Raw genomic sequence first — 12675 nt, 5'->3', positions numbered from 1 at the left:
CGTAAATGGAAAAGATCGTTTACTTCACCCCCTGTTTTCACTGCTTCGCCTCACGCTGTTTACGTACAGGGAGCTTGGGCTCCGTGCGGCTCCCGGTTGATTGGACGGGGTCAGCCCTCGGGGCGCGTTATAAGCACTGCCCTCCTGACGCCGGGACGCGGATGCGGGTTCTTCCTCTGCATCGCAACGGGGTTGAGCTGCCTGTGCTGGCCGTGAAGCCCCCGGGCCCCCGCCGCTGCGCTTGGTGAGTACCCCGGGCAATTAGCAGCCCCTCCATCATTGCACTCCTCTGTTACTGGCGCGGTGGCCGTGGTTTATGGGGCTGGACACCACCACGGGTGGGGAGGTGCATCTCCGAAGTGCTGCTCGGGAGCGTCCACACCACTCCATGGGACCCGCGGGGTTGGATGTGCTGGAGGAAGCGGGCGGCTGTAATTCCAGGCAGTGCTGGCATCGTGGCACCGCCGGGGAAGATCCAGCCTTCGCGGTGCCGCTTGCCGTTGTGCTGTGGGCTTTGTGCAAGAGCCAGCCTGCTCTTCCACCGTCTGGTGGCCTGGCTCGGCCAGTGGGAATGGCATGTTCCTGTCCTTGCCTGTAAAGTCAACAGAAATTCGGCTCTGTGGGTGCTGCGTCCCCAGAATCCCTTTGCTAATCCGAGTGGCTGAGCCCCCGCTTGGATGCTTGAGTTGGCAGCGATGCAGTTGTGAAAATAGCAAAGTCTCCTCCTGGGAAAGAAGCAGATCTCTTGGTCCCATCCTTCCCCAGCCCCAGCTCCCAAGCCCGCTGAGCAAAACTCTTAAAGCACCAGTACTTTGCTTAAGTTATTGGTGAAAATCAAAGTCAGAGACAGACAAGAAATCATGAGGTGGCCTTTGAGGGCTGGAGAAAGAGTGACGGCACCGTGTCCTCCACGAGGCACCCGCCTGCCTGCCTGACCCCGTCCCGCGGGCCGGCTGGAGCAGCTCCCGGGGAGCAGAAGCGCCGTGGGCGCTGGGCGGGGGGACGGCTTTCTCGCCGTGGCAGGACGCGTTTCCAGGCTGGCAGCAAACACCACCCCGGTGCTGCCGTTAATCTTTAAATGGAAACCCTCCACAAACTGGAGGTCTGCTTCCTCATCGGGGCTTGGCTGCAGCCTGAAAGGTGTAATTGCTGTCCCGCGATAGTCAGTGGGGAGGTGTGACATATAGGGGGGTGCTGTATGTTATGTACGCACATATGAATGGCCACAGACATAAATAAGCACGCATGCTTGCTTATATATTTTATATATTGTATGTTTATATATTTTATATACTGTATGTTTATGTATTTTATATATTGTATGTATTTTATATTTATATTTTGGACTTGATGATCTTAAATGTCTTTTCCAACCTAGACAATTCTATATATTTTTATATGTATATTATTTACAGACATATATGCACACACACACAGAGAACGCGGAGGGGAAAAACCAGCTCGGAGTGGGATCCATATCTGTAACGTGCAGGAGCACATACCAAACCAGAGTAGCTCAGGGGAGAGCAGAGCTAGGAAAGCCCATTCCTAAATAACTTCGGATAGCGTGGTAGGAGTCGCCAGTGTTCAGCTAAGTCGGGCTGGCATGAAGGTTTTCTCGTAGGAAGAGCATCCCCCACAGACCCTAGCACGTTCTCACCAGACCTTTCTTTCCCACCGTGCTCTGGCAGTCTCTCCTCTTTATCCACCTACGTATTCCTGGAAACCTCTTGAATCTCGACATCTCTGAGAGCTGTGGGTATCTGCCAGGCGCTGCCGCGCGGGCAGCAGTTAGATGGACAAACAGGCACGCACACACTCGGGGGTTTTTTTGGATTTTTTAACCCAGCCTCCAGACGAGACTGAATTGAGGGAGCCTGTGGGTTAATTCTCACTGCTCAGATGCTGTTGGGTTGGCAGAAGGGGACAGCTCTTACCTTTGGGGAGCTCCAAGCTGCCACTTTGTACCTGAGGCACCTCCAGGCAGTTTCCTTTTGCCAGTGTCGACCGCTGTCGATGCGTCAGGGGAAGCGCTGGTGCCGACGGGGGTCTCCCGCAGAGGGGCTGTGACTTGTCCCTTCAGCAGCCGACGCGGCGGGGCTACGTGCTGACCAAGGCAATTCCTGATGCTAACATATAACTCTGCCGCAAAGATGAAGTGGCCCTGCCTGAAGGAAATTAAATTACGCTGGGTCTTCCCCAGTTGCCATCACTTATGTGTTGCTTTTGCCCTGGAGCAGGAAGATGTTTATCCTTGCTGAGCTTTGAGATTTATTGCCACATAAGGCTTCCAAACAGGCTGAGAGTCTAATGGAGCAAAATCCTATTAGGAACATAATAAATACGTCATGGAAGATGTGTGCATGTGTGATCAAAAATGGACGGTTACAGTAAACCCTCTTGCTCATAATTCAGATGCTCTTTGACCTCTCTGTTTTGTGTCCTACAGAAGGTGCATTAAGACTGAAGCCACAAATAATTCTTTTCCTTTAATTAGCTCTTGCTTTGCATTTTCACTGCTGTCCCCCATCCACCCAGCCACTCATTCTGTCCCAGAAGGCACAGAGGGCCTGGGGACACCGTCAGCCTCTCCAGCATCTCTGCTAGGGTGCATCGTCATGTGCAGTGTAAGAACCTGGATCATGCTGAAGTGGCTGAATCCTCCAAGAGGACTGAAACCTATGGAAAGGTCACAGGCTCACAGGTTCTTTGGATAATTCAGGTTGGAGACACTTTGGAAGATATCTAGTCCAACATCCTGCTCAAGGCAGGGCCAACTATGAGGTCAGACAAGACTGCTCATGGCTTTATCCAGTTGGGTCTTGAAAACTTCTAAGGATGGAGATGCACAACCTCTCTGGGCAACCTGCTCTGATGCTTGACGGTCCTCATGGGGAAAAATTTTCATTATATCCAGTCTAAACCTCCCTTGTTTCAACTTATACGTGTTGTCTCTCATCCTCCCGGCACGCACTACTGTGAAGAGCCTGGCTCAGCCTTCTTGATGGCCTCCCTGTAGGTAGGGGAAGGCTGCTCTTGGGTCCCTGCAAAGCCTTCTCTTCTCCAGGCTGAACAAGAGTCTTTCCTTGGTCTCTTACCCCGGGGCATTGCTCCAACCTCCATCCATCTCAATGGACTTCTGCTGGCCTCTTTCCTTGGTCTCTTACCCCGGGGCATTGCTCCAACCTCCATCCATCTCAATGGCCTTCTGCTGGCCTCTTTCCTTGGTCTCTCACCCTAAGGCATTTCCCCAACCTCCATCCATCTCAATGGCCTTCTGCTGAACTCATTAGAGTAGACATCTGCTAGGTTTCTGTAAAGGCCTCGCTTACCTCATACTCTTGATCCCTGTGTAAAAACCCTACCACATCTCCTGTGCCACTGCCCTCTGATTCGGACCCAGGGCCTTTCTGTGGGTGCCTCCCCAGTGCTTCTGAACTTGCAATTTCACGTGCTTTGGCTTGCCTTTGCCTGCTGTCAATAAAAGTCACGGGCACCGCCCAAGTGGGATTTTGCTCATTTATTTCCCTTCACCTGGTAGTAAGGCAGATTGTGAAAAGACCAACAACTTGGATGTGAGAGCCGCTGAAAACCCACCTTGCCCTGGTGGCCACCTTCTGAGCTGAGAACAGTAGCACCTGATTCTCTGTTGTATTCTGCATTTGTTTCCAGTGACGGTTTCTGAACTAAGAAGTCAGAGTCAAACTTTCACCATTTTCTTGTCCTTTGATTTCCAGTTAGCATCAAAAAGGCGCGAGCTGCTTAGCACCTTCGTCTTGGTTGGGATGACCATAGAAAAAGCATTTGCTTACTCAGTAGAACATCTCAACCTGTGGAATTTGGGGACAACCAGGAATGGTTTCACTTCGATTTTAAGAAAAAATATTTTTCTTTTTTTTTTCTATTTTAAGAAAAAATGCCCATCCTTTTCCTGCATTTCATGGTTTAATGGATAAACAAGAGTGTAATTATATGCGTAACTGTAACGGTGTCCTAAACAGTGTGGGGGCATCTGCATAGGTTGGTGGGGAGGTGGAGGAATGTGGCGCTTGTCATGACCCACTTCTACATTCGGGGGAGAGTCTAACTGTGTGGAGTTTCTGTTGTTGATTTGTTTTAGGTATAGGTCATGTGAGAGCTGAGCTGGGATGGAGCATGACTCACATACCACGTGGGAATTCAATGGCTCCTTCTACCAGCCTTCAGATTTCCTCATGATGGGTATCCCAGGCCTGGAGGCCCTTCACCGCTGGATCTCCATCCCTTTCTGTGCACTGTACCTTATTGGTCTCTTGGGAAACTGCATGATCCTATTCATCATAAAGAAGACCCAAAGTCTTCATGAACCAATGTACTACTTCCTCTCCATGCTGGCGGTCACTGACCTGGGCTTGGTTCTAAGTACACTGCCTACTACTCTGGGCATTTTCTGGTTTAATATGCGAAGGATTGGGTTTGACGCATGCCTCACTCAGATGTATTTCATCCACATACTGTCCTTCATTGAATCCTCTGTGCTCCTGGCAATGGCATTTGACCGCTTCATTGCCATCTCCCATCCACTGAGACACCCATCCATACTGACCAAGACGACTGTCATAAAAATAGGTCTGGCAATTATATTGAGAGGTATGGTCTCCCTCCTTCCCATACCCTTCTTGCTCAAGAGACTAACCTATTGCAGGAAGACTGAGCTTTCTCATTCTTTTTGCTTCCATCCTGATATCATGAACCTAGCATGTGCAGATATCAAAGTCAATGTCTTCTACGGTATGATTATTCTCTTATCAACGGTGGGGATGGACTTCATCTTCATTGTGCTGTCCTACATCCTGATCATTAAAACTGTTATCAGCCTTGCAACCAAGGAGGAGTGTCTCAAGGCTTTGAACACATGCGTCTCCCACATCTGTGCTGTTCTAGTGTTCTTCATCCCAATGATCGGACTGTCCATGATCCATCGCTTTGGAAAGAACGTTCCTCCTCTGGTTAACACTTTGGTGGCCTACACCTACCTTATAATTCCCCCTGCTCTCAACCCCATTATCTACAGCATAAAATCCAGCCACATCCGTGAGGCTTTGCTCAGGGCACTGCGGAGGAAGTGTGAATCTGACTGGTAGCTTCCTCCACCAGTTCCGCCAGGAAGTGCTAGTAGACTGGTTTCTTGGTCAGACCTAGTGGACTGGTTCCTTGGGGCTCCATCCAGGCAGGTTGCTGCCAGATGAAAGAACTGCAGATCCACTCGGACACTGTCCCTCAACCCAGAGCTGTGATCTTCCATGCTTTGTCCTAGCATGATGCTGTCATCCCTTCCAGCAAACACCCCAAGCATTAATGCCGGTGATATATATACAGATGGAAGCCCCAGTTAGAGGAAAACAAATTAAATGGGCTGCATGCCTTTCTCCTTTCAAGTCATGCGGTGGGGTGGATCAAGGAACCTCTGCAATACAAACTCTGGTAGCCAGATAAGAGCCTGTAAGCTTCACTCAGACTCCCTTGCATGGGGTCATCATTCCTTCACCGCTACAGCGCAGCTAACCCAGGCAGCATGGGGCTTGGGCTAAGGGTCTGGAGCCGCTCTGAATATCCCAGTCATTAGCTCTTCAACTGGAAGCATCCCACACGATGGAGCTCAGCTCAGAGGCTGAGCACAGAGCGTTTTCTGAAGATTAGGTCCTATTAAGTGGGCCCACAGCACTCCCAATCCTGCTAAAAAAATGGCTCAGCTTTCATCTGTGTTTCTGAAGTGCCGTACACATCTACAGTGATGGAAAAAGTGCTGCTTGCATCTCTTTTTGGTGTCATGGAGTCTTACCACCTTGCCAATGTTCCAGCCATTGTTTTGCATTGAATGTAACGTATGTGTGCAATATCGTCATTAAAAGACATCTATTGGACGTAAAAGGTCAAAAGACTTGATGAAGCCATTTTTTTTCTGTTGATATGATGCAGAGATATTAGGTTGGAGCTGCTTAAAAACTTCAGGATTTGCTGTAGATGAGCACAGGATTGTATGAATTAGGCATGCGTCACGATGGTTCAAAAATACAATAGGAGGGTTCAAAAATATGATAGGAACGGCTAAAATTCCCAACACTGAGGACCATGAACTACAACGGTAGTACCCACGGCACCCCTCAGAGGGACGGGAGGAGCAGATCCCCAGGGCCAATCCACTGATGGGGGCTGACGGTGTCTCCCAGCATCTCATTGCTCTGCTGTAGGCTCAGCCAGGCATGCAGAAAGGTTTCAGGATCCTCCTGGGTTGTGTCCTCCCACAGACAGAATAAAACAGCCCAAAATCTTTCCTGCCTCCAAATTATGGAGCTGTATTCTTGTTGATCTTAAGACATATTTTGGCCAGTCTTGACCATGGTGGAGAATGAGAAGAAATAGTCAGCGTTCACCTTGGAAGGGTGAAGCAGCAGAAGGTGTCGGGTCAGGATTACACACCAGAACTGGCCTGCTTCTGCCTGCTGCTAAGCACTTCCCACTTCAGACTAACCCAGGATTAGTGTCACCTTCTGTTCTGCTCTACACATAACAGTATCTGGAACAGAGGAAAAAGAGTAGTGAGGGAACACCTCCATAAAAAACTGGGATGGAAGAAGGGAAGATTCCTGAGAGGAGGATTCCCAGGCCACTGTTTATTTTGTCTCATGCTAGTTATTTCGCTGAGGATCCCAGTGGGCCCTCGCACAGGGTGAAATAGTATTCAGCAGATGACCCCCCGCACCTGCCCAAGCATTGGCACAGCGGGCCTTGGGGTGGAGGTCCCGTTTGCATTGAGACAGCACCCAGTGGGAGCGCTCTTTGAGGTGCTTAGGGCCAGGGTTTGGGGGTGGGATGGCAGGGGTAGGGGAACAGTTGGGCTGGGGGAGCTTAAGGGGCTTTGACAACCCAAACGATTCTGTGATTCTAAAATATCTATGGTCTAACCTGGTGCTTGCATCCAGGTATTACCAAAGATTAGCATAAGGGAACCGATACACCCTTCAGCAGAAAAGCCCAGAAAAGAGCTTTGCCAGAGAGATGCTTCGCTTGCAGGATCCTCGCACAGCACCGCTCCTGCTCTGAAAACTGCCAGAGCTTCTCCCTGGACGTCTGTGCTTCCTGGCTACGGCCATTCTCTGAAACAGCAAAACCCCTGCAGCCTCTGCCACAGCAAGCAAATGTTTGGGGGGGGGAGCCAGGGAGGGGATATATGGGGGATGTCTTAGTGCATTCATCGGCACAGCTGGAAACCACAGCGTCGTGAAGCTGGCAGGGCATCTGGTGCAGCTCCATCCCCCAGTTCAGCAGAGCTTCATCTGCCGCCTTGATGGCTCCCCCGCTTGCATAGCCGGAGGGCACCAAGCAGGCGCTCGAGATTTGGGAACCTCTTTGCAAGGTACTGTCTTTTAGGAACACATGTTCAGAACCTTTGTGTCTGCCTCTGGGAATGGGAAACTTAATGTGGGTTTAACATCTGTGTGAGAGAAAAAAGCAGTAGATGAACCACTGTGAAGCTGCTCGTTCCTGCTAATTCCTGTTCAGTGATGCCCCGAGCTCTCCACTTTGTACCACGGGATCACTTACACCACTTGCCAGTGGATTTATTTCCTATGAGGGACAGGAAGAGCAGTGTGAGGCATCTCAGAGTCATGGAGAGGAGAGGAGAGGAGAGGAGAGGAGAAGGGCTGAATGGGAGATGGAGGGGGGAAAGACAAAGAGAGGGAGAGGGAGAGAGGGGGAAGAGGAAGGGGAAGGAAAAGGGGGAGGAGGTGGAAGAGGTGGAGGAGGAGGAGAAGGAGGAAGAGGAGGAGAAGGAGGGAGAGAATGAGGGAGAGAAGGAGAAGGAGAAGGAGAAGGAGAAGGAGAAGGAGAAGGAGAAGGAGAAGGAGAAGGAAGGAAGGGAGAAGGAAGGAAGGGAGAAGGAAGGTCATTCCTGCCACCTCCTTGTTTGCCCCTGCCAGGTCCTCCCATCCCGAGCCCTCTCTGAGCCCCGTGCCGTGCATCTCCTCTGCCCTAGGAAATGCTCCCATTGCCCTCATTCACTGCCGCCCCTGCTGCGCTCTGTGGCTTTGTCCACACTATAATTAAAAGAGGGATAAAGACAGTTCTCTGTCCTGGAGACACCTGGTGCTTCTTGGCCACTTCCACGTCCATCCTTTCCTGACCAGGATGGCTTTACTCCACAGCCCAGCGGACATCATTCCCTGGCTGGCGCCACCCCCTCCTTGGTGCCTGGGCACTGCCGGGGCAGGGTGAGCTGGCAGCAGCCTGGGATGTCCCTGGGGGAGAAGAACGGGTTAACGGTGTGGGTGGTGGTGAGATGAGGCTCCAGCCGTGTCCTGCTCACTTTAGCCCAGGCACAGTTCGTGTGCTCCCAAACACCCAGAGCGACTGACTCAGCCGGGGCACGGGCGCATCTGTAAAGCAGCGGCAGAGCTACCGGCAGGTACAGATTTTCTGTCTACAGGTGGTGACAAACAGCTGGAAAAAACCAAGACCAAGCCACATTTGATCACTCTGTCAAGTAAGATGAATTTTAATTTTGGTTGGAAAATATTTTGAATTTGAGTGGTTTTAATTTTTCTTTTCTCTTTCCCCTCTGAAGTAATATTTTGGCTTGATTTATCCTTTTTTTTTTTTCTGGTGAGGTGATATGGAAAAATGGCTCCACATTTAAAATGGTTCAGAGGGCTTTTGAGGGGGGATATATATATATGTTCCCCCCTCCCTGCCACATCGCAGGAGGGAGCAGTGGAGAGAGGGATTCAGATGGTGAAGACTCTCCCATTGCCTGCTCCATCCTGGGAAGCTGGTCCCAGAGCAGGTTTGGCTCCATGGGATGAGCCTGGTCGATGTTTGTGAGCATTTACTGGGATCAGCTGCTGTGGCTGCTGCTGGTGGTCCCCTGGCTTGGATGGTTTTCCTGTCTGGATGTGCTTACCTCTTGTTACAGCCCCTCATGCTGCTAAATGCAGTTACTGGGTCTTGCTGGCCAGAGGATCACCCTAGGAAAATAAATCTGCATGTACGGGTGTTTGCAAAGACACGGATCCAGTTTTCACCTCTGCAGAAAGCAAGGTCCTTACAGTACTTGGTCCTCATCCCGCTAGCAACCCAAAATCATCGGCTGCTTCTGAAAACGTCGGTGCATTTATCGATGCCAAACAGCTAGAGAGGAACCGAAACGTCCAGGGGTTATTTACTGTGCCTGTCTGCCCCTCGCAGCCACATGCTCTCAGGAGGAACGGGCAGGGCGGCAGATGCCTTACGGTGAGGCTCGTTCCGTAATTGCACGTCAGTGGCTGGCCGGTACGTTGGCTCAGATACTTGCTGGCAATTGCTGAAGTGCTTTGTTCATTCAGCTTGCATCTTAATGTGAGCGGCTTGCTGAAAATCTCTTTCTTTTTAGGCTTTTAGGCAACCTGGCAGCAGCCACCCTCACTGCTTGTACATGGTGTATAGAAGCCAGAGCTTCTATACCTGAGCCTTATTTGTTATAGATTCCAGACGGGAAAACCCCGCATCAGGGAAACAAGTCAGGGTTGCTATGTTAGGGTAAGGGCTTTGCTGCAGATGTTCAGTATAAAAAAATGTTTTCACAACCGAATGCTACTTTTAAAACAGCTGCATTAACAGCCTGCGGAGCTTTCCGTAAAACCACTTTGCATCCCTCTTCTTACGTGGACAGGGCATGAAAGAAATGACCAGCAAGCCCCGTGATGTCCAGATGGCAGTGATGCTCTTGGCCTCGTGCTGTCGGCAGCGGGCGCGGGAGGCGGGGGGTCTGTCCCGCTGCAGGCACGGCCAGCGACCGACTCGCTGCCTGATCTGTCGTGTGGAGGGACGTGGCCTGTGCCACCAGGGGTTGGGCTAAGCCCCCGCTCCTCTTCGGCCGGAGCTCGGGGCTGCGAGGCAGGCAGGGTCTGCACCCCCGTCCCAAGCCCTCCCGTGCCAGGCTGGGCTGTGCAGCGCTGGGGTCTGACACGGCCCTTGCATCAGCCTCTGACGCTCCATCCCAACACATTTTAAATCCCAATGGTTTAAAAAAATCTGATCCCTGGGAATAGGAAGGCACCCAAAGCAAAGGCTTTCACACATCTTCCTGGCCATTCTCCGTGGATCACGGCACTCCTGGAACGTTTACAGACACAGAGTAAGGTGACTATTCAGGATTTTTTTCCTCCACAGATATTCTGATACTTCCACATGTGTTTTCAGACAGAAAGGGTGAACATCCCACTTGTGCGTGCAAGCAAACAAACACGAGAGTCTCGTTGCGCGTCTCTGCAGCGCCTGGGGGCCGTGGGAAGCAGCACAGCCGGCGCCAGGACAGCACAGCACATATGGAAAAGCTCAAGCAGAACTGAAGTTTAGCAGGAAGCACTAAAAATCTGTTTGCTTGTTTGTTTCTTTTTTTTTTTAATTTTGCCCTTTAAAAATAAAAGAAATCAAGTTCAGCTGTTGGGTTTCTCATGTAAAATGTTGGGCTTACAGTGTTCTGCATTGAGGAGAATCCAAGCAATTCCTGTTCAAATCGAAATGCCACCATTTTGTGGCTGCTCATGTTAATGTGTATAGCTGCAATGGGCTAAAGGAAGAAGGGAGGAGCTCTCTGCATCTGCACGGTAGCTATAAGATTCCCTCGCATTTCACAGGCGCAGCCCCATGGGGTTCAGAGTCATGGGAAAGGATTTATAAAGCTGCTCTTTCTCTTTCCTTGTGCCATGGCATAGCATGACTGCTCTTCACCCCGCGTGCCATGCCCTTCCCCAACAGCTCTGACCTCAGCCCACCCTCCTTCATCCTGGCCAGCATCCCGGGGCTGGAGGCTGCCCATTTCTGGATGGCGATCCTTCTGTGCTCCGTGTACATCTTGGCGGTCACAGGCAACTGCACGGTGCTGTTCATCGTGAAGATGGACCCCAGCCTACACGCTCCCATGTACTTCTTTCTCTGCATGCTGGCTGCCATCGACCTGGCCTTGTCCACATCCACGGTGCCACGCATCCTCTCCTTCTACTGGTTTGGCGCCAGGGAGATCAGCTTCGGTGCTTGCCTTGTCCAGATGTTCCTCATCCACACCTTCTCAGCCATCGAGTCAACTGTCCTCCTGGCCATGGCCGTGGACAGGTACGTGGCCATCTGCCACCCACTGAGACATGCTGTCATCCTCACCAACGCTGTGACAGTGAAAATAGGGCTGGTGGCCATGGCCAGGGGAGTTCTCTTCTTCCTGCCTTTGCCTTTGCTCCTCCTGCCCCTTCCCTTCTGCAAGTCCCGGGTGCTGTCACATTCCTTCTGCCTGCACCAGGACGTGATGAACCTGGCCTGCGCCAACACCACCCCCAGCATGGTGTATGGCCTCACTGCCATCCTGCTGGTCATGGGGCTGGACACCATCCTCATCTGCCTCTCCTATGTCCTGATCCTCAAGGCTGTCTTGCGGCTGGCCTCATGGAAGGAGAGGCTCAAGGTGTTCAGCACCTGCATTGCCCATATCTGCGTGGTCCTGGCCTTCTACGTGCCCCTGATTGGGCTGTCCATGGTGCACAGGTTTGGGAAGGGCCTGGCTCCACTGGTCCATATCACCATGGGGAACCTGCCACCCACTGAGACATGCTGTCATCCTCACCAACGCTGTGACAGTGAAAATAGGGCTGGTGGCCATGGCCAGGGGAGTTCTCTTCTTCCTGCCTTTGCCTTTGCTCCTCCTGCCCCTTCCCTTCTGCAGGTCCCGGGTGCTGTCACATTCCTTCTGCCTGCACCAGGACGTGATGAACCTGGCCTGCGCCAACACCACCCCCAGCATGGTGTATGGCCTCACCGCCATCCTGCTGGTCATGGGGCTGGACACCATCCTCATCTGCCTCTCCTATGTCCTGATCCTCAAGGCTGTCTTGCGGCTGGCCTCATGGAAGGAGAGGCTCAAGGTGTTCAGCACCTGCATTGCCCATATCTGCGTGGTCCTGGCCTTCTACGTGCCCCTGATTGGGCTGTCCATGGTGCACAGGTTTGGGAAGGGCCTGGCTCCACTGGTCCATATCACCATGGGGAACATCTACATCCTGGTGCCTGCTGTGCTCAACCCCATCATCTACGGGGTGAGGACCAAACAGATACAGAGGAGGATCCTGAATTTAATTCATATATACAATGGCAGAACTGCCCAGTGACCTGTGTTCAGCTGCTGTCTCCTGTATCCTCACACCAGCTCATCTTGTTTTACATGTAGAGTCTTTGATGCAGGACTGTCCTCTGCTTGTGCAGCACCTAGCACATGGTAGGAGACTCTGAGGTGCTGCCACAAGGCAAAAAGTAAATAGCAATCGTAAGCTCCTTCCAAGAGTGTTTACCATCACCAAACTTGGAGAGAATCTACTACAATGACATAAATTCAACCCTGATCCAGCAGGTAGCTCAATGGGAAGGAAAAGTGGCTCAGCAAACTAATAAAGATGTCTTGACATTGCATTTCTTTGTTCCCATCCCACCCGTAACAATGGCAGAGCCGAGTAAATGCCAGAGTGATTTTTGAAGGATTTGATTAATTCATGGTTTCCACTTGTGGCACGTTCATGTTCCAAAAACATTTTAGCAAGATTTTTGCCAGAACATTTGGCTGTGGCAACACTGTCTAAGTAAAATAATTACAGCAAGTGACATCGTAGTTACAGA

At 51.3% G+C, this 12675-nt stretch overlaps 2 protein-coding genes across 2 annotated transcripts; both read left to right on the top strand.

Moving 5' to 3' along the window:
• Positions 1 to 4148: 4148 nt before the first annotated feature.
• LOC104122192 (olfactory receptor 51G2) lies at positions 4149 to 5123 on the top strand. The gene has a single exon (XM_009634291.1). It carries the CDS (start codon positions 4149 to 4151, stop codon positions 5121 to 5123), a length of 975 nt encoding a protein of 324 aa, XP_009632586.1.
• A 5636-nt stretch (positions 5124 to 10759) lies between these two features.
• On the top strand, positions 10760 to 12173 carry LOC104122190 (olfactory receptor 51E2-like). Its single transcript, XM_009634290.1, has 2 exons — positions 10760 to 11274; positions 11732 to 12173. The coding sequence occupies exons 1-2, from the start codon at positions 10760 to 10762 to the stop codon at positions 12171 to 12173; spliced, it is 957 nt and encodes a 318-aa protein (XP_009632585.1).
• The last annotated feature ends 502 nt before the right edge of the window (positions 12174 to 12675 follow it).

Source organism: Egretta garzetta, unplaced genomic scaffold (assembly GCF_000687185.1).
Source record: "Egretta garzetta isolate BGI_Z169 unplaced genomic scaffold, ASM68718v1 scaffold652, whole genome shotgun sequence".
NCBI lineage: Eukaryota > Metazoa > Chordata > Aves > Pelecaniformes > Ardeidae > Egretta > Egretta garzetta.
This window is presented reverse-complemented; position numbering and strand designations above follow the sequence as displayed.

Coding starts and splice junctions, on each gene's coding strand:
- LOC104122190 (XM_009634290.1), top strand. CDS start 10,760: ATGCCCTTCCCCAACAGCTCTGACCTCAGCCCACCCTCCTTCATCCTG. Junction 11,275..11,731: donor CTGCCCCTTCCCTTCTGCAA/GTCCCGGGTGCT, acceptor TCCCTTCTGCAG/GTCCCGGGTGCTGTCACATT.
- LOC104122192 (XM_009634291.1), top strand. CDS start 4,149: ATGGAGCATGACTCACATACCACGTGGGAATTCAATGGCTCCTTCTAC.